Consider the following 26,410-nt stretch of genomic DNA (forward strand, 5'->3'; position numbering starts at 1 on the left):
ATAATAAAGAGTGTAGAAATGTCTGATTCTGGTCATTATAGTTCACAAAACAAATTGAAATACAAGTGCATAACATCAGGGATTTTTAAAGCAATGACATAAGTTCACAAATATTCATAAATGTAAATATCTAGTTTCATAAGTAAATCGCACTTAAAGTCCACGTGATTAGACATAAATGTTTGTGAACACAATCCTACAATGAAAAATAATCACCCCTTATACCAAAACATGCTGTTTTGATTCTCTCGTTAATGTGACATCACACTGATAAAGCCCCGCCCATAGCCACTGACTGACTGGTTGTTTTACCCAAAAGCTTTTTTAAATGTGTGTGTTAGCATGTTGTAGTGCTAATGTGGCTTAATATTATATTGTCTCAGACTTTATTCACAGGAATCAGATCTATTTTAACCAAAAGCTGTTGGTAAATGAGTAAGGAGCTTTAGCTCATTTGCAATTTTTGGGGTATTTTGGACATGTTGTAATAAATGATCTGAGGGTATTTTGAGAGGAAATGTCACAGAGACATTCTAGACACACCTGAGACTTATATTACTATACTTATTTTGTAAACTTGGCATAATATGTGCCCTTTAAATCATTGTGAGAATACAGTATTTGTCCTGGAGGCTAATGGTCTTGTACACTGAAACGTGTGGCTAAACAAAAATAACCACAGGATCCTAAGGAACCTCAGTCTCGACAAATACTCAAAAAGTAGCTTGCCAAAAACCTAAATGAATAAAATCCTTAGTTGAGTGTGTTATGAAGTTAAAGTTATTGAATTCTAACAAGCTGTTGCAATGGTTGTATTTGAAGTCAAAGCCAAAGGCTGAATGAGTTTAATGTTCGGCAAAGCACTACGGCCGCTTTTGATACAGAATAATTGGACACATTAAGAAAAAAAAACTAAAATGTGCTTGTGGCCGCTTAAAATTACATTTAGCTTTTCAAGTGTTTGACAGCATTATAAAGGTTATAGAAATCTTGTTTTATTTAAGTGTTAATTAGTTTGCCAAAGCAACCATCACTGATATTATTCTCATATTCTTCTCAAAACTAACTTACGCCTGGTCTCAAGGGAATTCGTATGCATTTTACGAGTTGGATAATTCATTACAAGTTGCCAGCCAACAGCAGCATTTTTTATGATTTTCACAATAGTTTAATGCCTTCCAAAAAAACGTTATTTAAAAACATACAATATATCAAATAAAAGAACAGATCCTCTGCTTTCAAACAAACAAACAATGTTTCAATATATCTTCATTTAATCACCTCTCAAATATGAGTAGGTTTCTTCAAAAATACCACATTTTGAGCAACAAGCTGAGGTCATAATTTTTTTTTTAAATGACTTTGAGCGATGATCAAAACATAGAGAGAGTTTTTACTGTTTTTGGGTCAGTGGGTCTTTAGTGTATTATAAGTTGGGTAAGAGTTCCCCCTAGTGGACGATAGCGGAAATATGGATTGCCATAAAAACTCGTAATTGGCAGGGAAATGTTTTCTCTTAATTGATAACTCGTCAATGGCGGGTAAAGAGTTAAGGGAATCATACAAAAATGCACAATTATTGACCCCCAAAACCCATCATCACATTGGCAAAAACTATTTGTACAAAAACGTTTTTGATCGTTCAAATTCACATGCAAAGCAAAGTTGTAAACTACGTACAGTGCGAATTGCCATGAGATTGCGTTGGTAGCTTATCCTGCATAAGTGGAACAACTTGGCACAAAAGACACTTAAAACAATGAGAGAGATGTGATATTTGATATAACTTTTACCCTTGATAAGACTTGTGTTTAAGCTATAGCAATGGCTTAGCAAACACATGGACACATTGATCACACCGATTAAATGTCAGGCCACCTCAAACATCACAGCAAAAAGTTCAAAACAGTTGAGCAATGCTAAAATTTTATGAAAACTTTAAATCTGTCTTTTCTTGATGTCTTCATAACCTACAAATGTTTTCAAGAAATCTTTATAGGCTCCGTTCAAAGTGTACTATGTTTCTCAAGTCAGCTGACCAACAACACACAAGCCATAATGGGCATTTCACATTATCCATCTGTATCGCTCGCTGCTATTTTCTGCCGTCTTCTTCCTGTATGTATCAATCTGTGAATTGATTTCTCTGTAAATCATCTCTTTCAGACACAATACCATCCTAGATTTCTTCGAAATGCCCATCGTATCCGCTCATTTCTCAAATAAAAAGCGGAGAGCTTTCAGGAAAGTACCAATAATGTACACAAATGCATTTCTTGTCTTATTTCCAGATTTTCCCTTAGCACAGTTGCTATTGCTCATGTTTACGGTAAGTGATGTGAACAAGCCCTTAACCCTAAAGTACCATTAACCCTTTGCTGACCCTCGGCTTAAAAAAGACTTGAGGATGAGCTCCCCATACTTGAGTCTATAAGCGTGATGCCATAAAGAAACCAACAGGAGTGACTTTTGTACAGGAAAGCATCGCTCACATTTTCCTCCAAACCTCTGGTGAACTGCTGATGTCTCAGTTTGTGGTGTCTCCGTGTAATGGTAATCCAGAGCTCAAAGTGAAACCTGCCCTTTACAGTGATCTAAGAGCCGTCTCTCCAGTCATAACAAACGCTAGGAAGCCCTTCTTGGTTTTAAAGGGCAACTTCTGATGGAGTTCACATCTCAGTTCTGTGAAGAGGAACCTTACATGCTTATTTTTTTAGGTCAGGGGTTGGAGACAAACACTCAGCACTGTGGGAGAAAGTCTGCTAGGCCTTTAGACCATCATGATACGTTTCAAGGGTCTTTCAATGGTTTTTAAAGCATAGATATAAAATGTCTGGTATCAGTATATGCCATACTGATATTCGATTACTTAAAGTTTTGCTTTTTACTCTTTGTCAGTGTTTGAATTATGTCATAGATTATGGGGGTCCCCTAGCTAAGACCCCCCCCCCAACATTATAGGGTTGCCGTGATTTTAAAAAGATATTTTTTACATTTTTTTTACATTTTTACCCCTCAAATTAGTGTGAAAAAATAGCTTGAGAAGATTTTTTTCACCTAGTATTTTAATTTTACTCAAACCAGGGGACAACCCTAATTTATATTTTTGTGCTTTATAGGGGTCCCTCAATGCTTATAGGAGGTCTGGGAACACAAAAAAGGCTCAAAAATTCGACCAATGTCCTTCTTATATATTCGGTTAACTTCCTTTTACCAGATAAAAAACTCTTGTACCTCAATGTGCCATCTTTCACTTTGCTAAGTCATGGTGGTGTTTAACCAATTCTGCCAACAACGGGATATTTCTGATTGGCATAACGCCATTATTAAGTGGATTTATAGCAAAACTTTTTGATGAATGTATAATATGAGCCGCGAGCATCCATTTAATTTCATTATTTCAACCCCAATATATCCACACTGCGTTTTATAATCCATAATATTTTTAGTGGTATTTTGATACTTTGTGTTTTACATTATCTAGTTTTCCCAGTACACTGACAATTTTCAGAAAACCTATTTAATGAAGTTTATTTTCTCACCCCACTGGCATATAATTGTTCTTGTTTGCAGGCATACACTTCACTAAATACGCTTTAATTTATACTTAACACAGTGCCAAAGGGGAGAAAAACGAAAACACTTTTTTATTTTCTCACAGCACATTTGTTAAAGCAGATTAATGTTGAGAACTTGTGAATAAAGCAGCAATTAAAATGAAGTCTGGTCAGGTGATTCAGACCACCGGGCAGGCATCCATCTTTATATAAACTGCAGCTCTATAGCTTTACAGGGACCAATACGTCTTGGTTTACTTACACATTTGCTGGGTCAGCACACTTCAGTTATTACATCATATTTCTTTGTGACAAGAAAAGTAAATTGAGATCATTGAAAGAATCGCATGTGGCGAAGCTGCTTGCCTTTTGCGAGGGTACTGCCAAATGTTTTCTCTTTATTTGACAAGGATTAGTCATGTTCAGGGTACACAGCCTCTTAGAAAAGACTGGAACGTTGCCTGAGTAACCCAAGATCATTTTTGAGATGCAAAACTATACAGATTATTTCACGTTTCTGATCTTATTCTGAGTGGTTCATCAGTGCATGTTATTGCAAAGAAAAAATATGTATGCATTATTTTTATTAAAGTCGCCATGAAACGGAAGTAGCGATTGCCTTATTTTCCCCGTGGTGACGTATATCCGAATGAAACGGCTTTTGAGATGAAATAAGGCAGGGCTGGATTTGAATTTGTCCATCGAGATCTGATTGGATCGTTTGAAGTTGGGTCGTGTTGCTAATTGCTAATCACTGCGATCTTCTCCCGGACCCCGCCCACCTGCCATACTTTTGACCGGAAGTGAAGAGAGATCGTTTTGAGGAGGGGAGGAGATTTGCATTTTTGATTAAAGATTATGAGCACACACGAATTTTTAAAAAATAATGAAGCTCACAGATAAGTCATTTGTTAATAATACCACACTATTAAAAATACATATATAGTTTTTCATTTCAATTTCATTGCGACTTTAAGATTTATTTCTTGCCAAAATGCACCAATTTGAAACTTTCTTTGTTTGCCGACTTCAAATCTTCATTCACCGGTTATACAGAGACATCAATATCACAAGATATATATAACTTGATCAGATTGTGAACGACGTTTCATATTCTCTTCAAATATACAACAAAAGCATGATGGGGAGAACATTTACGCTTGCTTTCTCAACAGGAATAGTTGCTTGTGGACTACGAACACTCACAGAGTTTGACATTTCAAGATTTTGATGGCAACACTGCGGCAGAGCTACGAATAAAAAAACGTGAGTGATGTTGAAATCTGACTGCAGCCGATGTCTCGGTAACAGCTGTAAGATAACCACCTGTATTTGTCTCATCATTTGTTCTCATGTGTAATATTCATCTCACAGCAGTGTTCGAATTGAAGGGGGTCTGGGGGGGTCCCGGACCTCCTATAAGCCTTAAGGGACCCCCCATAAAGCACAAAAACATAAATTAGGGGGGTCCCCTGGTTTTTATTAAAATTAAAATACTACATACATTTAAAATCCTCATTTTGCGTGTCACAAAGCGATACTGTCCATTATTTGTCCCAATTTCGCAATAAAATAATTCAAATGACTTCTGTCCGAAATAAAGAAACTTGCAAGTGCGCCTCATGCTGTTTTCTGGAGGAATTGACAGACGAGTGTCTATATCTGCATGTGGAGTATTTTTTACCTCAGTTGCGTTAAGAATCTTTAGTAATCTTTAGGTTTAAGGGTTTTTTAAAAAATCTTCTCAAACAATTATTTCATAACAGTGGCAAAGCTATCCACTCAGACTGACGGCTGGTCAACCCAGTCACACAAAATATTTTATTAGGAAAGCAGAAGAAATCACGCTTAAATGATAATAAATGATAGTCTCTTTAATACTTAGCCTATCACTCAACTACGCATCTTTCAGAAATAAATAATTATTTGTAGAAAGTATTTTTTGCATGTGTTTTTTTAAACCTTGGAAAAATGTAACATGCAGGGCCGAAGTGGGACTCATTTTCAGCCCTGGAGTTTCATGTCTTAGACCGGCCCACTTTAGTTCACCACTGACTATATTAAAATAATATAATTAAATCCTCAGTGCACTATTCTTTGCAGCCTTGCAATTAATATATTTTCCGAAAATATCGTTTCCAATTCAATGCAAATAGTCTAAAAACAGTTATGTTTTTGCCATAATCATGCAGCCCTACCATAAGGTATTTTAATATTATTCAATTAAACTTATTCAAAAACTGCTGAAAAGGATCAAATGTTTTCCCCTATATTTTTTCCCCTAGCGTTTTGCATGAAATAGATGAAGAATAACTATTAATAGATTAATCATTGTTACATATATAACTTACCGGTAGATATAAAAAATACGACATTTACCTTTTATCAAGTTATCAACTGCTGAAAAGGAACAAATGTTTTCCCCTATATTTTTTCCCCTAGCGTTTGCATGAAATAGATGAAGAATAACTATTAATAGATTAATCATTGTTACATATATAACTTACCGGTAGATATAAAAAATACGACATTTACCTTTTATCAAGTTATCAACTGCTGAAAAGGAACAAATGTTTTCCCCTATATTTTTTCCCCTAGCGTTTGCATGAAATAGATGAAGAATAACTATTAATAGATTAATCATTGTTACATATATAACTTACCGGTAGATTTTTACCTTTTTTTACATTAACCTTTTATCAAGGTATCAGCATGCGCTCAAGTTTATTTTAAATCTAAACGTGCAGCAAGTGCACTCAAATAGACGCGTCTAACAAAACTTGTGTTCACAGGCGACCGCTTTGAAAAGCAGAAGGCGGCGGCGCGTCATGCGTTGTACATGCGTTTTAAATGAATATGGACCCTAATTATGATTATGAACGCAAGAATTACTTTGTGGTCGGAAGTTGGGGCACAATCAACTTGGTCATAAAGCGGTGGGGACGTATACCACCCGCAAATTACGCGAATGGGGCTGCTGTGAGTGCTGGGGACAGCAACCTTCAACCTGGTGGCATGATAACTATCTTTAAAATTATGTATCTTTAAAAAGATTAATTATATGTAATTTGTACAGTGAAGAAGACAGTGTTATTATTCATTTGATTCTATTTATGTACCTAAATACTACTGTTAGATCTTGCTTTATTTGTAACTTTGTTCTTTTCTATTTTTATATGCTCATAATTTCCAGTTTTGCTGATCCGAAAATTATTCAATCTATGACTCAAAAAACGCAATGTAATCATTCATTTTACCACTACTATATAGTAAAATTATGTAATTTAAGAATGAGTCCACCCTATTTCACCCCTATTCTGTTTAAAAGTTCTGCCCTTGCCAGTGTTTCACACTAATTTGAGGGGTAAACTTTTTTTAGAGTTTGAGTTAAGGGTAATTTGGGGTTTCTTTGATTAAAACCAGGATCAGATGATTGTTGATCAAGGACGATCACATCTTACGTTGTGAAATCACAGCGACCCTATAATGAGGGGGGTGGAGCTTGGCCGGGGGGTGGGGCTTAGCTAGGGGACCCCCCATAAGCTTTGACATAATTCGAACACTGTCTCACAGCACTTAAAAACAGGTTAGGATGGGGCGAATTGGTGCTTATGGGGGACAAAACCTACTAATGTATTAAAAAAGACTAATGCAGTTTAATGGACATAATACCTGCCGCTGGTGCACATTTATAAAGTTGTTCACATGCTCGACGTTGAGTAATCTGTATAATCTGTACTAAACCACGTGTCCCGCCCACCATTCCTGCTGTCATTTACTCATTCACATGTTGTACTAAACCGACAGCTTTGGAAACACAAGAGAAGATATTAGATAAAAATATCCAAATATCCAAAAGTCCCCATTTAATCCAAACAAAACCTGTTGACTAAAATTAATCATAAACAAACTAAAATATGAAGAGAACTTGGATTTTTGTTTGGATGGTTGTAAATCTGCAATTTAATCTTATATTAACACAACAGTAATGTTTTACAATAAGATTATTTATCTGCATTAGTTAACCCAAGATCATTAAACAATACTTTAACAATCATAATTTATCTTTCTTAAACTAATGCATTTTTAAATCAAAAAATGTTTCATTTCACATTAGTAAATCCACAATGAACTAACATGAGTTAGAAATTAACATTACTGGTGTTAACTATTTAAGTCCCCAGTTTTTATTGTTGTTTTTGTCTATGTGGTGTTTTTAAAGGCGGGGTGCATGATTTTTGAAAAAAAAACACTTGAAAAGTGAGTCGGGCTGAGTACCAAAACACATTTGTAGCCAATCAGCAGTAAGGGGCGTGTCTACTAACCAACACCGTTGCCTAGGGGTTCACGTTGCCTAGGCGGGTCTATCAAAAGAAGGTCCAGATTCTATTGGGGTAGGGGCATGTTTGTTTAGGTGATTTCAAATGTCAACATTAGCTTTCAGAGATCATGCACCCCGCCTTTAATATTATTTAAGACAAACCATGTGCAAATTTATCATTCAGCACCATTGCTGAGTATTTTCTCCATGAAATGTTAGTTTTTCAAAGACATCATCACAGTTAAATAAATGGATCAGTAGTTCAAACCATAGATATTATTTATGGATGCCGCATAGGCTGTGCACCGAAACGACACTTCAGCTCGACTTTTGTGATGCTCACACCTGTTAACATCTGCGCTAAAAAAAAATTATGTTGCAAACGTGCAGTTAATGAATAAATTGTGAAAACTGCCAGATGTGATATATCATATATATCTATGGTATGAGCTGTGCGATTGAGTAGAAGCAGGAACTTATTTGCATACTCATACATTCATACAAGGCAAGGGTGTAGATTTACAATCAAGCTGTTTAAAACCATGTCACAGGACAGAACTGGCACATTTTGCATAATATTATGATGTTTAAAGATGAGTTATAAGTGATAAAAGTATCGACTACAGGCAGATTTAATGAAGACTGCTCATTGTTAGTTCATGCTAGCTAATGCAATTACTACAAACAAATACAACTATTGTAAAGTGTTACCCACAACAAACCTGCTAGAAAACAATATTACTGAGCTGTTAAGAAAAGCTAACCTACAACTCAAGTTTCAAATGTAAAATATTGTGATATTTATTTTTAAACAGGCATGAGTTGGAAAACTGTTCTGAATGTTATCACACACAACAAGTTTTGGGATGAAAGAAAATGCTGTTGAGGATGAGTTTTATGATTTAACTTAATCTCGCAGTCTTTCAAAGGCCCAAACAGAGTCAGGAATTTTTCAATAATGCATCAAAAACATGAGGCCCTTATGAAGGCTGAAATCATAATGTAGGAGTCGAGGAATTTCTAAATAGGATCCTATAAATAGCCAAAGAGTGAAAAAAAACGAGGGCATAAAAAATGGATGGAGGCGGCTAACGCTCCACGCCAGAGGAAAGAGGGCGAGATGTTTCCTAACAAACCGGCAGAGTGGGCAGCAGTACGGATAACAGACCTCCGCTTAACAAATTGGATATTTATGAGCAGCTACGCCCGTAAACTCCAACCATTAAATATGAGAGACTTGATGAACGCGACTGGTACCAAAGCTACAATATTACTAAAACCTAAAATCTCTCCACTTATAAGAAAGAATAGTTACACATCTTTACAAAATATTACATTAGAATAAAAACTAAAGTATTTTCAAGGAACAATTACTCCTTGAAATGGTTTAAAATTGATGCAATTATCATCAATTTAGTCATCTTTACATTCAGTTATTCAGCAGGGACCAGCGATCTGACGTTTTCTGACATTTGCCATTTACAGTATGTAGATGGATTTAACATTCACTTTGTGACCTTATATTATAGACACATACTTCCTAATAGCGATAAAAATACAAATCCAACAGACAATCATTTTGTATCATTAATGTGCATCCTATAAAACATTTGCAATAACACAATGTAATTATTTTAGACTCTTTTTATGATTTCTATTTTACTTACGTTTATACTGATTTGCCGCTACTTATGCTTATATTTTTTGTAAAGCTGATTTGCAACAATGCAATACTAAGTAAGTAAACAACTGCCCATCATTTACACAAGAGGTCTTCAACCTTTATCAGGCCAATGACCCCTTAATGGATAAAAGGAGGAGCAGGGACCCCCAGTACATGTTAAATGAACACTGGTTATTATGATGATTACATTAAAAAGATATTAAAAGAATAATATTTGGCATACTACATAAAATGTTAACTGAATAGAGTTTATTGTGGGAACTCTTTTTTAATTATTAGCCTATTAATGCATTTTTGTTTGATGCTTTATTTAATTTTACCAACAACAACAAAAAATTGAAACAATTTGTAGGACCCCTGTTAATACAACCATGAACCTCTTATAAAGAGTTCAGACTGCATGATAGGTGGGTCACAGATCTTTTCACACTGCATGCACAAGCACCCATTTGCCTGTGATTTGGGGCATTTGTCTGCGATTTCTCAAAACCTGTCGGCGAGTCAAAATCAGGGCTAAAATCGTGCAGTCTGATCTCGGCATAAGGGTTCCTGGACCGGCTGTTGAAGACCCATGGTTTATTTTCAACATAGCGTTGGGTCAAAAAGGGACACACTCAACCCGTTATGTTATAAACCGATGGTTTCAACCCAAAATACTGGGTTGTTTTAAGGTTGGGTAGATTAAAACCAAAAGTTAAGTTTGTCCCTTTTTGACCCAGTGCGGGGTTCAAAATAACCCAGTGTACTAAATTAAATGAAACAGCTCAACATTAATATTCACAAATAAATATTCACATAAAAGTAAAACCAGATCTAAATGTGTGATTAATGTCCATTTCTGCATGAATGTTCTCCTCCGGTTTGAAATCTGTAACTTCACGCCTAACAGAGAACAAAAGCAGAGTCATTCATCAGATGGTGCTCACGCTTTTTGAGAAAAGAGATACTGCGGACAGATCGATATTTATCCCGCCAAGCTGAAGGTGTTTCTGGGGATTACCCGCCAAATCTGCAGTGCCTATCAGAATGATAAATAAAGTTGTGTGTGTTTGTGCGTGTGTTTGTGTGTGTGTGTGTGTGTGTGTGTGTGTGTGTGTGTGTGTGTGTGTGTGTGTGTGTGTGTGTGTGTGTGTGTTTTTGTCAGATACACCTGCCCTGCAAGATAAAGGTGAGTAAACTACGAGATGTAAGAGGATATAGAAAACAACAAACTATGAGCGAGACATCAGACGAGTATCCAACCGCTCAATAATATAGACGCATATCTAAAGAGCAGAAGATATTTATCTCGACGTTGAAAGCTAAAGTTTATATCTTCTTTATCGTCTTCTCTATAGTTCCACATTTTTTTTTAAATGCAATGGTTTTGAACAAATGAGAAAAATATTTCCAGAAGAAATGTTATACGTATTTCAAAGAAAAACTATTTATTACAGGACTGGAAATAGTTTTCAAAATTTGTTTGCAAAACTTTTTGATTTTCAAAAAGATTCCTGATGAAATATTCATGTCTAAAAAGCTCACCATACTCCTGATCAAATGTATTAATAATGTTACTAAAGTATTAATGATTCTTTTCCTCAGTAATGAAATTTCTCACCCATTCCCATGGCCCAGAACAGCATCCATAATCACACACATGCCTACATTTCAACCGCTCTCATGTAATTAAGAAACTGTCAGACGTAAAGACCAACTAGTTTAATCAAAGCCATGGTGTTTTTAATAAAACTCGATCGGATAGCTATAAGTAAACGCTATCCGATGTAACTCACTGTTTGCAAGCAGGTTCACTATAGGATCTGTCTAGACATTGGGCTGCAATTCATCGACAGGCCACTAGAGGCAACAAAAGGGAGTCAATCCTCATAGACCCCCATGTTAAAATACCCAACTTTTCAGCAGATATAAATGTGTTTAAAGCCTGGTACAAACAGTGTTTTTGGTCTATATAGCTAATGTTGCACCTTCATGACAACTGTGAGGGCGTTAGGGTTACTGTAGGTTCACACCAGCCGCGGAAGAGGCGGCAAAAACGCGTGAACCGCGTCCAGTTTGCCGCTTGAACATTTTGAGTTTACTCGCTTAATCCGCGCGTGAACGCCGCGCGTGAAATTCTAGTCATTCGAGAAATTCACGTGGAAATCCGCGTCATGGGAGGGGCTTCTGCGACTCCGCGGAGACTACACCACTCCGCTCGCTTCCTGTAATCACGTCACTACTACAGCAAGCTCCTGATTGGTTAACGCGGCGCGGAATTCCGCCAAAGTTCAGATTTTTGAACTCGCGCGTTTCCCGCGGCAACGCTCAATTCGCGCGGAACGCCCCGCGCCTTCCGCGCGTTCCGCGACATCCGCGCCGCGGCTACCGCGTGTACCGCGCCGCAGGATGCCTAATCGCGTGTTTGCATTGACTTAACATGTAAATCATCCGCACTTGCCGCCTCTTCCGCGGCTGGTGTGAATCCACAGTTAGTTGTAACTCATCCGTTTAAATTATATTAAGCCTTAAAGTTCTACATAATTAAGGGCGTGGCCACTTGAGTGACGGGTCACTACTGTCAAGCTAGGCGGGTGTGGTTTAAGCAACCAGCCACCTCAGCTTTACCTACATCCCGCCTCTTTACCCATTTTCAGTTATCCGCAAATGATACGCAGCGACGCGCTGCCCAGATGGTGCAACATCACGGACACTACATCCTTATTTTTTACAGTCAATGGACTTATCACTGAAAATATTGTAGCAAAATTTCAACATGACAGCTTTAGTTATTTCCAGTGTTTAAATTATGTCAAAGATTCAGGGGGTCCCCTAGGTTATTGCAAAATAAGATTAGTTTATTGCAAAATTGGGACAAATTATAAACAGTATCGCTTAATTTAGTATTTTAATTTTAATAAAAACCAGTGAACCCCCATAATTTATATTTTCTTGCTTTAGGGATCCCTCAATGCTTATAGGTGGTCCGGGACCACCCTAGCCCCCCTCCCGCACCTCAATTCGAACACTGGTCATATCATATGAATGATAGTTAGTTAAAGTGAAATGTAGACACGTCATATCCAAAGATGAATTTGTGTGCGAACTGCTTTTTTAACCATTTTCATTTGTGTCTCATGAATGAGACTTAATGCCAATTCCTACTTCCTCAAAATAACTAGAAAAATATAAATTAGTCATTCCCATCACAAGCACAGAAAAACTGCTTTAAAATGTCTGCTGTTTATCTTGCGCTAACAATATTCAACATGTCATGTCCTGTAAATAAAAACAATAATGATCGGGCTGTCAAATCAACCATTGCTTACCGTCAAACTTCTTGTGTTTGGAGGTAAATATTGTCCGTATGGTGTGGCTGCTGTCTTCGACTAATTTCTCAAAATCCAGCTTGCTCTGGTGCCCGAGTTTCTCTTCCATCTCGGAGGTACAGCAGGTGTACCCTTGAGAGCAAACCCGCAGATGTTCACCTGTGGGACAGAAGAAGGACAGATTTCAGTCGGGCCGCGCTGGGAGACGCGAGCTCATCGCACCAAATCAAAACATGCTTCATTAAATCAGAGCTGAACTGCCAGTTCCCAAATCACACTGAAGATGTGAAGGTGCACCGACTAAAATTAATGGAGCATATCAGACATGAAAGTGACATCTTTAATTACGTCAGATGCGACAGATGAATGTTTGAGAGCTCTTTCGGCTGTGCGTTTCTTTTTACTCAGGTGTGAGTGTTAATACAGAAAAACAAGCACATTTTTTCCTGTCTGCTTTTAAAACTACTTCCTTTTTGTCAGGCTACTTGAAAAGAAATATAAAAACAGGCTCTTTCTGGTCAGTTCTGTATTTGGTGTATTTTTCTTGCACATTCAACAAGAAAAAATGCAGGGTTGGAAAACTGAAAAGTAGGGAGTTATACTCAAATCGAAATAGTTCACCCAAAAATGAAAATTCGTTCAAAGTACACTCATTATTATGTACCTTCACTGCAGAAGACATTTATTAACAGTATAGATTTGTTTTTTGATGGATGGATGCGCTTTTTGGAGCTTTAAAAATGGGGCACTATCCAATGCCATTATAAAGCTAAACAGAACAAAGATGTTATTTAATATAACTTTGACTGTGTTAGGCTGAAAGAAGAAAGTCATATATACTTAGGATGGCTTGAAGCTGAGAAAAACATGGGCTATTCTTTATTTTGGGGTGAACTATTTCTATAAATCAGAATGTAGTCAAGAGGATCTTCATTTATTATTTCCTATGTAATTATTACTTAAAGGGCACCTATTATGCAAAATCCACTTTTGCAAGGTTTTTTGACATAAATGTGTGTGAACACAACAACCCTACAATGAAAAAAGTCCACCCACTCAGTCTTTTTAAATCCACATTAAAATAAAGCAGTCTCATTAGACAAGCTATTGTTAATGTGACGTCACACTGATAAAGCCCCGCCCACAGTCACTTACTGACAGTTCTGCATTACTATAGTTTCTGCCCTCAGTGAGTTGTAAGCCGTCTGTCATATCTCAAAAGTGAGATACTATTGTCTCAAATCTTATTTAATTGAATGTGTTCACTGTCTGTTGGTAAGAAGCAGTAGCTAATTTGCATTTAAAGGCACAGACACAAAAACAGCGCATTTTGCTCCCACCCAAATAGAGGCATTTTTGGACATGCTATAATAAATGATCTTTGGAGTATTTTGAGCTGTAACTTCACAGACACATTCTGGGCACACCTGAGATTTATATCACATTTTGTAAAAATTGACCTAATAGGGGCCCTTTAATAATGTAATGTATGAATTCAGTATCACTGTTAGTGTTCATGCATCTATGGAAATAGTGGACAATCTGGATACTTTAGGGCTATTCATTTTAAACATACGACTATTTGAAACACACTTATTGTTATTTAAAGTTTAACCTTGTTTAAAATTGGTCACAGCGTGGCTCCAAAAAGCACAATTCTTTTCACAAACCAACAGCGACTTAATTACAGATTTACAGAGGAACCGGAATCTCACGACAACACGTCCAGTTTTCCAACTGCACCATCTGTCGACCTCAGCGTCAGGCTGTCCTGCCCGTCCCAACTTTACGGAAAAATCTCCCAAACACCTGCTAGATTACACGTGCAGCAGAAAGGCCACCGCAGGCGTCGCTTTCTAAGCCAAATCCAAAGTGCTTTTGGCACATGGAAAATGCGGGACAATATCATGTACGGAGGAAATGCCAACTGCCGGCTAATGATACATTTAAAATAACCTCGAACCTCGCCGAGGAATCATTAGTCGCTCGCGGCGAGCGATGCCGCAAAACAAGAGCGTGTTGGTAATGACATGGCTTCCTCCCTCCATCACAGACAGCGAGTGTGAGAAAAATGTAATTCTCGGATATTCGCAGGGTGTTCTCAAGTTGATTTGAAAACTAATATTAGACCGTTATATACTGTGCAGGTTACTAACACTCATTTTCAACTTCATATGAGTATATTCACTTCCACAAGGGTCTTGCATGAGTCTATCCATTATATTTAAAACGTGCAATCTTTTCTTGACGCAAATAAGATTAGTCATTCTTGTAATTAAAGTTGATTCGCATTTAATTTTGTCAAGGGCTAACACAAAGCTTTGACCATTTAAAATAAGATAAGGTGGGCCGCACACAGATGGGAGACCCCCAAAGCCTTCACATCCTAAACCTTGTATGTCTTTGATGGGCCAAGTATTAAAACACAATCTGTGGTCTTCAGCACAAATCAAACTGGCTTCACATGAGGTCATGATAAACATAAGGTTTCTTTAAACCGTTCAGAGATGTTAACTGATTCATATTACAGTATTTTCCCAAGCTTAACATTTTGTATGTGTCCCTCCCAGCACAGATGTGACTGATGGTTATGGATCATTATCTCTGAAACCCCGAGCGCGGTGTGTGATTGAAACGCAGCATTGTAATTAGCAGACAGTGCTGACTATGAAAACTCAGGCATGCGTTGCTGGCGTTGAAATGCCAATGAGAGATGACAAAGAGAAAGTCCATTTAACACAGCCAGCACTCGATCAAACATGAGTACAGCACTTTATCCTACTGCGAAAACCATGGCCTTCAAGTATTATAAGATAGATACGGTAAATTATGACTAGAAAAATCGTAATTTTAGGTCATTTATGTGCAAGCCATCTCTTCAAACCTCCATAAAGAAGTAGATGGCAGTGGTAGAGAATTTTCATTGCTTAATTTCAATAAAGTGACAGGTGCATAGAGTAAAAACAAATGCATAGGTATAAACTATGCATAGAGTTTAACATCTGGTCGCACACGTTATCCAGATTTGAATCCTAGTTTATTTGGATGCAAGAACATCAATTCTGAGCTATCATCTACTACATCTGCAAAGTCTGCAGGTTCAGTGACTTTATAAGTAGAAATGACAGTGATCAGATTACAGATGCCTTTACAACATATGGTGATTAGAAACAGGATCAAATTTACATATAAAACCTCGCCGCACATGCGTACGCAAGCCCATCTGTGCAAACAACAGAAAGCCTTGCAAACAAACTGAGCGAAGAGAGGATCACACAGTTTATTAAAAATCAAAATGCATTCAGTGACTGGAGATTTCGAAATGATTTCATCTTCAATACTGAAGGCAAAAAAACATCAGTTTATACAGCCCGAGTTCTGCTCGCAGGCGCTGAACACTCTCTCTCCGCATCAAAGGATTTAACATGTAACTTGAAGAAGCGTTTGACAGCAAGATTAACGGCAGGAATAACAGTAGAGTCATGTTAGCTATGAAGGGTATTCGATCTACCTGCCATGCTTTCACCTCTTTAACTCACTTAAACAGCAGTCCAGCTAAACTAAATCTAAGCCAAGTAGATGGCTGAAATAAGACTGCTAATAAGCGGACCGAGTCAAGGCCTGGGTATGTGTTATAGGCAGAGTCCTGGGCATCAAGAAATAATTCTTACACTGCAGAATAGTGTTGTTGTGGACATATATAGACTGCTGGATGAACGAAACCCCTGACCTTATTCACATCAGCCCGAGACTTCTCCTGAACTGATTGTGCTACGGTCCTCAAATCACACAGCTTGTTAAAGAGCATTGTGCCAGTACTTCTCTGAGCAATCAGACTTCTGATTTTGACATGGTGGAGAACTCTAGGGAGGAACCTGAGATGTACCTAGAGACCATCAACCCAGAGACTGGGGGGGGGGGCTTTTTTGACTTGGGCCAAAAACACAAAGTACCTACCCAGTAAAACCCCTTAGCAACCCCACTGTTATGCCCTAGAAACCAACACTGTGGAAATTCTATTTAAGTTTTTTTATATAGAGAGCTTTTCACAATTGATATTACAGCTTTGTTTAGCAAACCCCCTAGAAACCAACCAGAACGCCCATAGAAACCCCACAGTAACACCCTAAGAACATACCGGAACACCTTTGGCAACCCCACAGTAACACCCTAACAACATGTTTGAACACCTTCGGCAACCCCACAGTAACACCATTACAACCTCCCTGAACACCTTTAGCAACCCTTACAGTAACACCCTAGCAACCCCCTGAACAGTCTTAGCAATCACACAGAACACACTGAGCAACCCCGTAGCAATACCCTACCAACCACCCAGCATACCCTTGGCAACTTTACAGTAACAACCTCCCTGAACACATATGGCAACCCCACAGAAACACCCTAGCAACCACCCAGAACACCCTTGGCAACCTCACAGAAACACCATAACAACCTTCCTGAACACCTATGGCAACCCCACAGCAACACCCTAGCAACCAGCCAGAACACCCTTGGCAATCTCACAGAAACACCATAACAACCTCCCTGAATACCCTTAGCAACCCCATAAACAGCCTTAGCAATCACACAGAACACACTAAGCAACCCAACAGCAACACCCTAGCAACCACCCAGAACACCCTTGGCAACAATACAGTAACTCCCTTACAACCTCCCTGAACACCTACTGTATGTCAACCCCAGAGTAACACCCTAACAACATCCCTGAACACCCTTGGCAACCGCTACAGTAACAGCATAACAATCTTCCTGAACAACCTTAGCAACCCTTATAGAAACAACCTAGCAACTAGCCAGAACACCCTTGGCAACCTCACAGTAACACCCTAACAAACTCTCTAAACACCCTTGGCAACCTCACAGTAACACCCTAACAAACTCTCTAAACACCTTTGGCAACCCCACAGTAACAGCCTAACAACCTCTCTGAACACCCTTGGCAACCACTACCATAACAGCTTAACAATCTCCCTGAACAACCTTAGCAACCCTTGGAGCAAAACCCTAGCAACCACCCAGAACAACCTTGGCATCCCCACAGTAACACCCAAACAACCTCTCTGAACACCCTTAGCGACCCATACAGTTATATCCTTATCTAGAAACCACCCTGAACACCCTTAGCAACCACACAGTAACACCCCAACAACCACCCTAAACAACACCCTTAGTAACCCTTACAGTAACACCCTAGCAACCACTCAGAACACCCTTAGCAACCATACAGATATATCCTTATCTAGCAATCACCCTGAACACCCTTAGCAACCACACAGTAACACCCCAACAACCACCCTAAACAACACCCTTAGTAACCCCATACAGTAACACCCTAGCAACCACTCAGAACACCCTTTGCAACCATACAGTTATATCCTTATCTAGCAATCACCCTGAACACCCTTAGCAACCACACAGTAACACCCCAACAACCACCCTGAACACTCTTAGTAACCCTTACAGTAACACCATTGCAACCACTCAGAACACCTTTAGCAACTCTTACAATAACACCCTAGCAACGTCACATTAATGCCCTAGCAACCACCCAGAATACCCCTTACAACCCTTACAGTGACACCACAGTAACGCCCTAGCAACTACTTTGTTATTTTTGTAAGTCCTGAGCTTGTTGTTGTACTGTAATCCTTTTTCCTGGAGAGTCAAGCTTTGCTACTGATTACATTTTTAAAAGGTAATCAATAATCTGAAACTCATATTAAAAGTCATTCTTCACACCCTGAGGATAACTTCAAATTAAAAAACAATAAACGATCATATTTGCACAGAGCTACTCTTTTCTGCTCATTTTGTTTTTCCCAAGAGTCCACTGTTTTGATAGTTCTCCATTGCATCATTACGGAAAGAATGGCATTAATACACATTTTTAAGGCATAACTTGCTTTCATAAAACGATTTAAAGTTTCCTCTATGGGAAAGCATTGGAAATTTGCATTTCTTTGATGCCCCAATATCTCCCTGGACCAGCGAAGCTGGGTAGTAAATATAACTCAAAGTTGGAGATTTTCTTTATGAAAATTTTATATCCATATCTAGAAATCACATTATAAAATATTTACCTCAAAATAAGCACAGAAAAATGCTAATGTATTGCTTTCTGGTTTTCTGAGGATTAAAAATAAATCAAATGTCTGCTACTTCTGCAAGGTACAGTCATTATTTTAAGTAAGATTTAAAAAAAAAAACTTTTCTGGGAAAATCTCAGTATCAACAAGCGATTTCTGGATAAACACATATTTGATGCCTTCATAATTTATCACACCTGAATTAACTCATGCAAAAAAATAATAATTCCTGAGGAGCCTATATAGACGCTTTGAAATTACCATTCATGCATTTTGCATGTTCATATACACAGTGACTTGCAGTGCATACAAAATACATTAGCGATATGGGTCACCTGAGATCAAACCCATGACCTTTGCTCTGCTAACACACTTTTCAATCATGTGTCAATATTTCACAAAGCGAAACACGATACACAATGCTTTTAATAGCAGCTAGACTCATGTAAGCACGACTCATAAGGTGACATTCATACAAAATCTAAAGAGACAAGACGTGTGAAAGCAAACCAGGTGGACGCATGCTTACGATGCTACAGCATCAGCAATGTTCACAGGTCACAGCGACCGCCTGCCAACCAATAAACGTCAGCTTTTTGCTTCGCTTAAACATGAACCCTGCTATAATCCGCCTAACTTCATAAACCTTGTAATACGTCAATGCCGAGCCCTCAAATTCATCCAATAAACCAAATTAGACATAAGCCCATCATTCTGAAAGTACGACGGCGTTTAGGAAAAACAAGGCTGAACTGAAGAGTCTCTCATTGTTTTCTTGGCAGAGAAAGAACCATCTGTATCATTACAATTGAATCTTGAGTCAAGCTGGCAGCAATTACATTACACATAATGAGTGTTTGATTGTACCATAAGATAAATTACTTTTCCTTAAAAGTGGGTAAATTGGAGTAATTGATGAGGGGATTATAACAGTAAATACATGAAAAACTCTTGTTGTGTTTCATCTTCGAGATCCCAACGGATACGAACAGATTCGGTGCAGTTTTGTGGGAACTGTTCAATATCACATGATTGTTTTCAGTCCATATCGATTTTAACTTGAATTCTTCATTTTGTGCAGGATGTTGAATGACTCGAGTCTATTCATCCATTTTCTATACACTGAGCTGGAGTCTGTTCAAGTGTATCTTGAAAAACACCCTGGAACAGGTGACTGGTCTATGTGTCAACTAGGAAAACTAACTATTTCAGCTAACACCCGATTCATCTTGACTTACATGTACAGTATTCATTCATCAGATCCTATTATCGAAAATGATTTTCAAATAAATAGGCATTCAACATGTTTGCATTTACTAATAATAAGCATATAAAGCTACGTTTACATTTAGACAGAGAAACAAAAAAGTATAAAGTATAAAAGAAGAGAGGTTTTATTTCTACTCTAGATCACAACTTAGTATCTTTTATTTGTTTCATTTAACTGTAGCGATAATACTGTAAATAATTAATTAATTATTAATTATTAAGTAAACTTAAAGAATCACATAAAGGATGATGTCATACAAAAGTTATCAACATACGTTACTTATCAAATTAAGCAATTTGTACAATGTTGTTGCTATGCTAAAAACAAAGTTGTGACTGTTGAGTTAGCGTTATATGCTACTTAATACTACACCGCAAAAAAAAAAAAAAGATTTTTAAGAAAAAAGATTTTTGTCTTGTCTACAAATTCTTAAATTAAGATGAGCAAAACGACCCAAGAAAATAAGTCCAGTTTTAGACCAAAAATATATTGGACTGTGAATTTGAGCATAAAACAAGACAAAAAATCTGGCAACGGGGTAAGCAAATATTTCTTGAATTTTTCTTGAATTTAGTGGTAAAAAAAAAAAATTCACGATTTTTTTGCTTACCCCATTGGCAGATTATTTTTTTGCTTGTTTTATGCACAAAATCACTAAAATTTTATATTTTTGGTCTAAAAACTAGACTTATTTTCTTTGGTCATTTTGCTTATCAAGAAAAAGCATCTTGTTTTCAGTAAAAATATAAAAAAAATCTTAAATTAAGACAAAAATACTGAGAAGTTTTTTCTTGAAAATCATTTTTTGCAGTGTATATGCTAGCGTTTTAGCTAAAATGCTACTATTGATGTTACAGTTATGTTTTGCTGGTCCATATTGAAAAACAAACACTCAGAAATGTCCATTAATAATCTCCAAACAATTCCATTATCTTTGTCTGATACAGGCTCAAACATAAGATCTGTTTACAGACACACAGAGCTACTGAATTGTAAAGAGAACAAAGTAAAAGATTATTTTAATGCATTCTTTGGCACCTTTTAAATGGAAACACTCCAAATCGGATATAGTCTGCTCACAACAAGAGCTGGTTTGACACTATGCAGTACAGCTTGAAATAAGATTGAGATTTTACAGCGCTACCCAACCAGCAATGAGACCAAACTCAACCCAGCGAACGAAGTCATGCCAAAACTTGGGGCAACTCTCTATGGTATTCATTAGTCTACCTGGCCACAGGGACGTTCTGCATATGGTCACAGCCATATGGTGGGTCCCATGGCCCGTTGTGTGCGAAGAGTTCCTGCCAACGTTTTCACCCTCGCCACCTCAGTAAAACCCTCACGGAAACGCTCCGGTCTAATTTACAGCCAACAGGAATGATTTGCCCTTCTCTTTGATAGCTCACAGCGCTCCGAGCACCTGAAGAGAGCCCCAACAAACCACATGCCATTTTACTTCATTTTGTTTTGTGGTGAGGACCATGAAAAAATCAATGATCATTGTTGTTTATTGCTCGGTCGGTGTGTGGAGACTTTTGTCAGCGCCCACCCAATAAGTCATTTATCATGCAGTGGAACCCTGCAGAGAATGATGGGATGGCAAAAACGAACTCGTTTAGGAACCGCAAAGAGATTTTCGTCATTCGTCATGGAGAGGCGCCGGGATGAGACGTGGAAATCCGAGCACCCTCTTAATTCCATGACTAATCAAACCCCCGGCATGCTGGCCGGTGTCGGTTGTATTTGCAGGAGGTGGTGGGACTCGCGTTCGATAGCGCTGCTAGTTCTGCACAGAATGAATTGGCATCGATCGGCCATCAGATACGAGCCCATCAAAACCACCTCTGGAACTGTGGCTTCGAGGATGTGAATCGAGTCTCGTCCGCTTCCATTAAAGGTTCTGACTCGAGCACGTGTCGGGTTATTAGGCTAAATGCGCTAAGCTATTTTTAAAGATTACACAGCTAGCTTAGGTGAACCATTACCTCATTATTGAGAGAAAAGTAGCGGTCGAAAGTGAGCAGATCTTCAGCAGAGGTCTGTATTGATCCGGTTCTAAGAGTCTCTCTCTTACTTACTCTATTAGATCAAAGTGAATCTCATAAGATTTGGGCAGAACTCCACCGCTGGAACTGTTGACTACGTCTTGGTGTAAGTGCATGGCTGAAGCGAGCTACATGAATAGACTCCAGGTAGATGCATTTCACAGTGTAATGTAGAAATGAATCAATTGGTAGAGATCCTGTTGTACTGTTTATATCGTGGTATATTATTATATGAATCATTCTGCTGTAAAAATGTAAAAAAAACCTTTTTTTAAGGGGAATTAATACTTGCTTATTGAGTGCAATTGACATGCACAGTCCCACTCCGATTATGTAGGGCCCTATAAAATCTGTTTTATTTTTTCCCAAATTCTGTTTTATTTTTTCCCAAATTCCGTTTTATCCGTTTTAATTTTTGCAAATTCCGTTTTATCCGTTTTAATTTTTGGCAATTCTTATTTTACCCTTTATTGTTATTTAAGTTATAAAAAGAGTGTGCCTATAATGTTGATGATTAAAATGTAAATGAATTTGGGAAAAACTGGATAACACGATTACTTAATGACCGTAAAACATGCATTTACACATGCACACACACACGCACAAACACACGCGCGCGCGCGCACACACACAACTCAATTCAATGCATTGTTTAGTGTTGTTGCAGAAGGCTACAACAAGCTGTCAAAGCAGTGGTGCCTTCAGAAGTGCCTTACACACGATCACTCCAGCGGAACACGATCAATATTTTATACAAGATCGCTTGAAATGCATATAACTTTACAAACATACACAGGATAATGATCTGACTTCGGACAGCATGAGCTCGCAGCTCTTTGCACGTGCGAGCGAAAGAGAGACAGAGAGCGTCACCATGATGCAGATGATGATATTTTAAATCCAAGGGATAGTTAGTTAACCTCAGCTCGCTTGAAATGCATAAAACTGAACAAATACATGAGGATTTGTGTTCATCTTCGGACAGATGCGTGAGCGCGTGCACGTGAGAGAGGTACAGTGAAACAGACGTGGATGAGAGAGTGCATGTATCTTTGCGCTCACAGTGTACAGAATGTTGACAAAACTTACAAAATAACAGTTCTCTGGTCACATAAAAGTCATGTGAAAAACTGCTAGGAACTGAGTGCTTAGCGTCGAATTTCATAATTTTTTCGCTGACAAAAGCAGAGTCGTGGACAGCTGCTTCACCATGGTTTCAGTGTTTTGGAGGGGGTCTGAAACGACGGGAGGGGGTGTGTCGCCCAGATTTACTTCCTCCGGTCTGCATTACCCCCAGACATACGTTCGTCTCCCACACAAAAACATCATTTTATTCAAATTCTGTAAAATTCCGCGAAATTCCGCATTAATACTAGATTCCATGTTAATTTGCCAATTCCGCGATTCCGTCCGCGATTCCGTGATCGCGGAAATCATAGGGCCCTAATTTTCTTTCATCTGGGAAAGGTCATAAATGGCTAAAGCAAAATCCGATTGGCACAGGTGGATTTACACCCATTGCTCCGCCTTCGTGTTATAAAGACATCGGACGCACACCCGTTGTCGCGGTTACACATTCCGATCGGAGGTTATGATTGTTGTTAAGCTGTTTGTTTATGTTGTTTCTGCTGAAACGTCTATAAACGTCTTGCAGTTTTTGTTTGTGTGCAAAAGATAAACGTTACAATCGGTAAAATAAAATGACACATTAGGTCTGCTCCCAACTCGTGCAGTTGACTGTGAAACTCGTGCAGCTGACTGTGAAAAAACATGAGAAGAGATAAACCAGGGTTGTGTTTCCCGAACAACAATGTAGCCTAACTAGTTGGAGAAACGAACTAGCTTGTCACAACTGTTTCCTGAAAGCATAGTAATTTTATCGCACATTCATAATTTGAACCCTGTTGGTTTAACAATACAGTTGATGATGTCACGTGGGAGGTGGAGTACTAATTAATCTGTGCAAATCAATTTGATTTTGTTATTGTGATTTTTTTTAAAGATATTTAATTAATGCGCAAGTTTCCTCTTACGTCACTCCTCCCAGGGTTCCCCCAGGGTCTTAAAGCTCTTAAGGCTGCGCACATCCGCAGTTTTCAAATGCAGCGCTTTAATTCTGTTAACAAACTTAAAGACGTAAAATAAAATTTGTATATTGGGATACAGAATGTACTACATGTTTTTTGCTTATTTTGTTCAAAAGCATGATCAACGTAAGTCTACATAAGATAATAACAAGGAACTTTGCTTCCAATGACAGGTGAAGAGCTGTGTTCAAACCACACAAGTTTGCGATGCAGTTTGCAAATGTTTGTTTGAAGTATGGTTTCGGGAAACACCAAATCCTTGAACTTTGTCAGTAATGACGAAACCTACGACAGTAGTTGGCTAACAATGCTTTTGAAAAAAAGGCACCCCAGTATAGCTTTTGACAGATTTTCCGCCATCTTTTTTTATAACTACACTGAAAAAATTCCTTGTTGCACTTAAATTTTAAGTTTAATCAATCTGAATTTACAATTTATATCAACTTTCTTAACCATTGAGGAGTTTCTATAAATATAAAAAAAAATTATTTAAGCTAATTAATTTTTTTATCATTTATCACAACTCCTCACTAGTCAAGAAAGTTGAAATGAATTGTAAATTTAAGTTGATTAAACTTAAACATTTAAATACATCAAGGAATTTTTACAATGGAGGCGGACTATAGACGATGATGTCACTGCCCGCAAGAAACCTGACAAATCCCCAAATCTGCATAGACGGTTTATTGGTTTGCATGTAGATGCATGAAAACAGGTTTCTATATAAACAATTATTTTTAACATGTAAACGCAAACCAGACTCATATGAATGACAATTTCAACAGTATTTTTTATCTTTAAATATTCTAATATACCTTATATTAAAAAAATTGCAGTAACTGCAGAAAGTTTACAAAAATTGACAACATTATCTGCCATGCAAATAAACAAGACATGAATTAATAAAGAACCTGAGCTCAACCATTGCACATATAATAAAAGTCAAGCATTTGCTTTTATAGAAAATCTTCATTAAATTACGACAAAACTTTAAGTTATGGAGATGACCAGCTCATCATATACCACCTTTTCAAGTTCATCTCAACACAAACCCATGCCTCTATGTTGTCAAACTGTGAGAAGATCCCAGCTCACTGTTGCTTTTATCTTCTCTCCCAAAATCTGCTTTGCCAGACTAATATAGCAGCATATCATCCTGACATAATCTACCTGAACACACAAAAGAAACTTTAGAGAAATGAGTGACAGGACACAGTGAGCCAAAGCAAACACGCTCTCAAAGACAGATGAGATGAAAGGTCTTGGAACGACCGACGGCTTGCTGTTTCATGGGTCTGAAGTTCTTTGAGAGCCTGCCAGACCACCGCTAACCAAATCAACAAACATGATTAAAGACCTCCAAGCGGCTTCTGTAATGCTGGTTGGGGTTACCCTTTAAAATAATGTTATCACAAGTCTAACTAATGAAGAGATCAGTGTCATACTGCATAATGAATGAGTTTTCAGACCAAATACTGACTAATTCTGTTTTACAGCCGTGATGGATGCTCGTATCCAATTGGTGGGTCCAGACTTATTTTCATGGTCTTGTGGAATGGATTTAAATATGGTGAAATGTGTTAAACTGCACTTTTATACATGAAGAAAAGCATTGGCCAAATATCTAATAAACTTTGACTGGATGTGGAGAACTTGAGCTTCTTGTGGTCCATTCGGATATGACCCAACCCCAACCTTTGGACAAACCAGCCCATTTACTTACTATGTGATATATGTTACACACAAAAATGGAAGACACTTGGCAAGCATCTATTCAACTGTAACTTTATATAACGAAAGACTACATTAAATAAGGAAAGGTCACATTTTAATAATGCCATCTAAAAGCAAAGTCCTGTTTATTCAGATGAACCCGACCCTGAATCTCACAGAAAAAAAAAACTGCTGTTTGTCACATGTAAGCCAAACGGTCTCTTCCCTGTTAAAGTGTGCATTTTTTGGATTCAAATATTTTGCAATATGAATAAGACTTGAATTAGTGTGTAATAAAGTGTCTGGCTACAT

The 26,410-nt window shown here is 37.9% G+C and overlaps 1 protein-coding gene across 2 annotated transcripts in view; it reads right to left on the bottom strand.

The window, feature by feature from the left end:
• The window catches only part of gpc6a (glypican 6a), a 226,447-nt gene that overhangs the window by 170,587 nt on the left and 29,450 nt on the right, over nt 1-26,410 (bottom strand). For both annotated transcript variants that reach the window (XM_065254142.2, XM_065254143.2), the window contains exon 2: nt 12,871-13,029. In XM_065254142.2, coding sequence (XP_065110214.1) covers nt 12,871-13,029 — 159 coding nt within the window. The remainder of the gene's footprint in view (nt 1-12,870; nt 13,030-26,410) is intronic.

This window comes from Paramisgurnus dabryanus, chromosome 4 (genome assembly GCF_030506205.2).
Source record: "Paramisgurnus dabryanus chromosome 4, PD_genome_1.1, whole genome shotgun sequence".
NCBI classification, from domain to species: Eukaryota; Metazoa; Chordata; class Actinopteri; order Cypriniformes; family Cobitidae; genus Paramisgurnus; species Paramisgurnus dabryanus.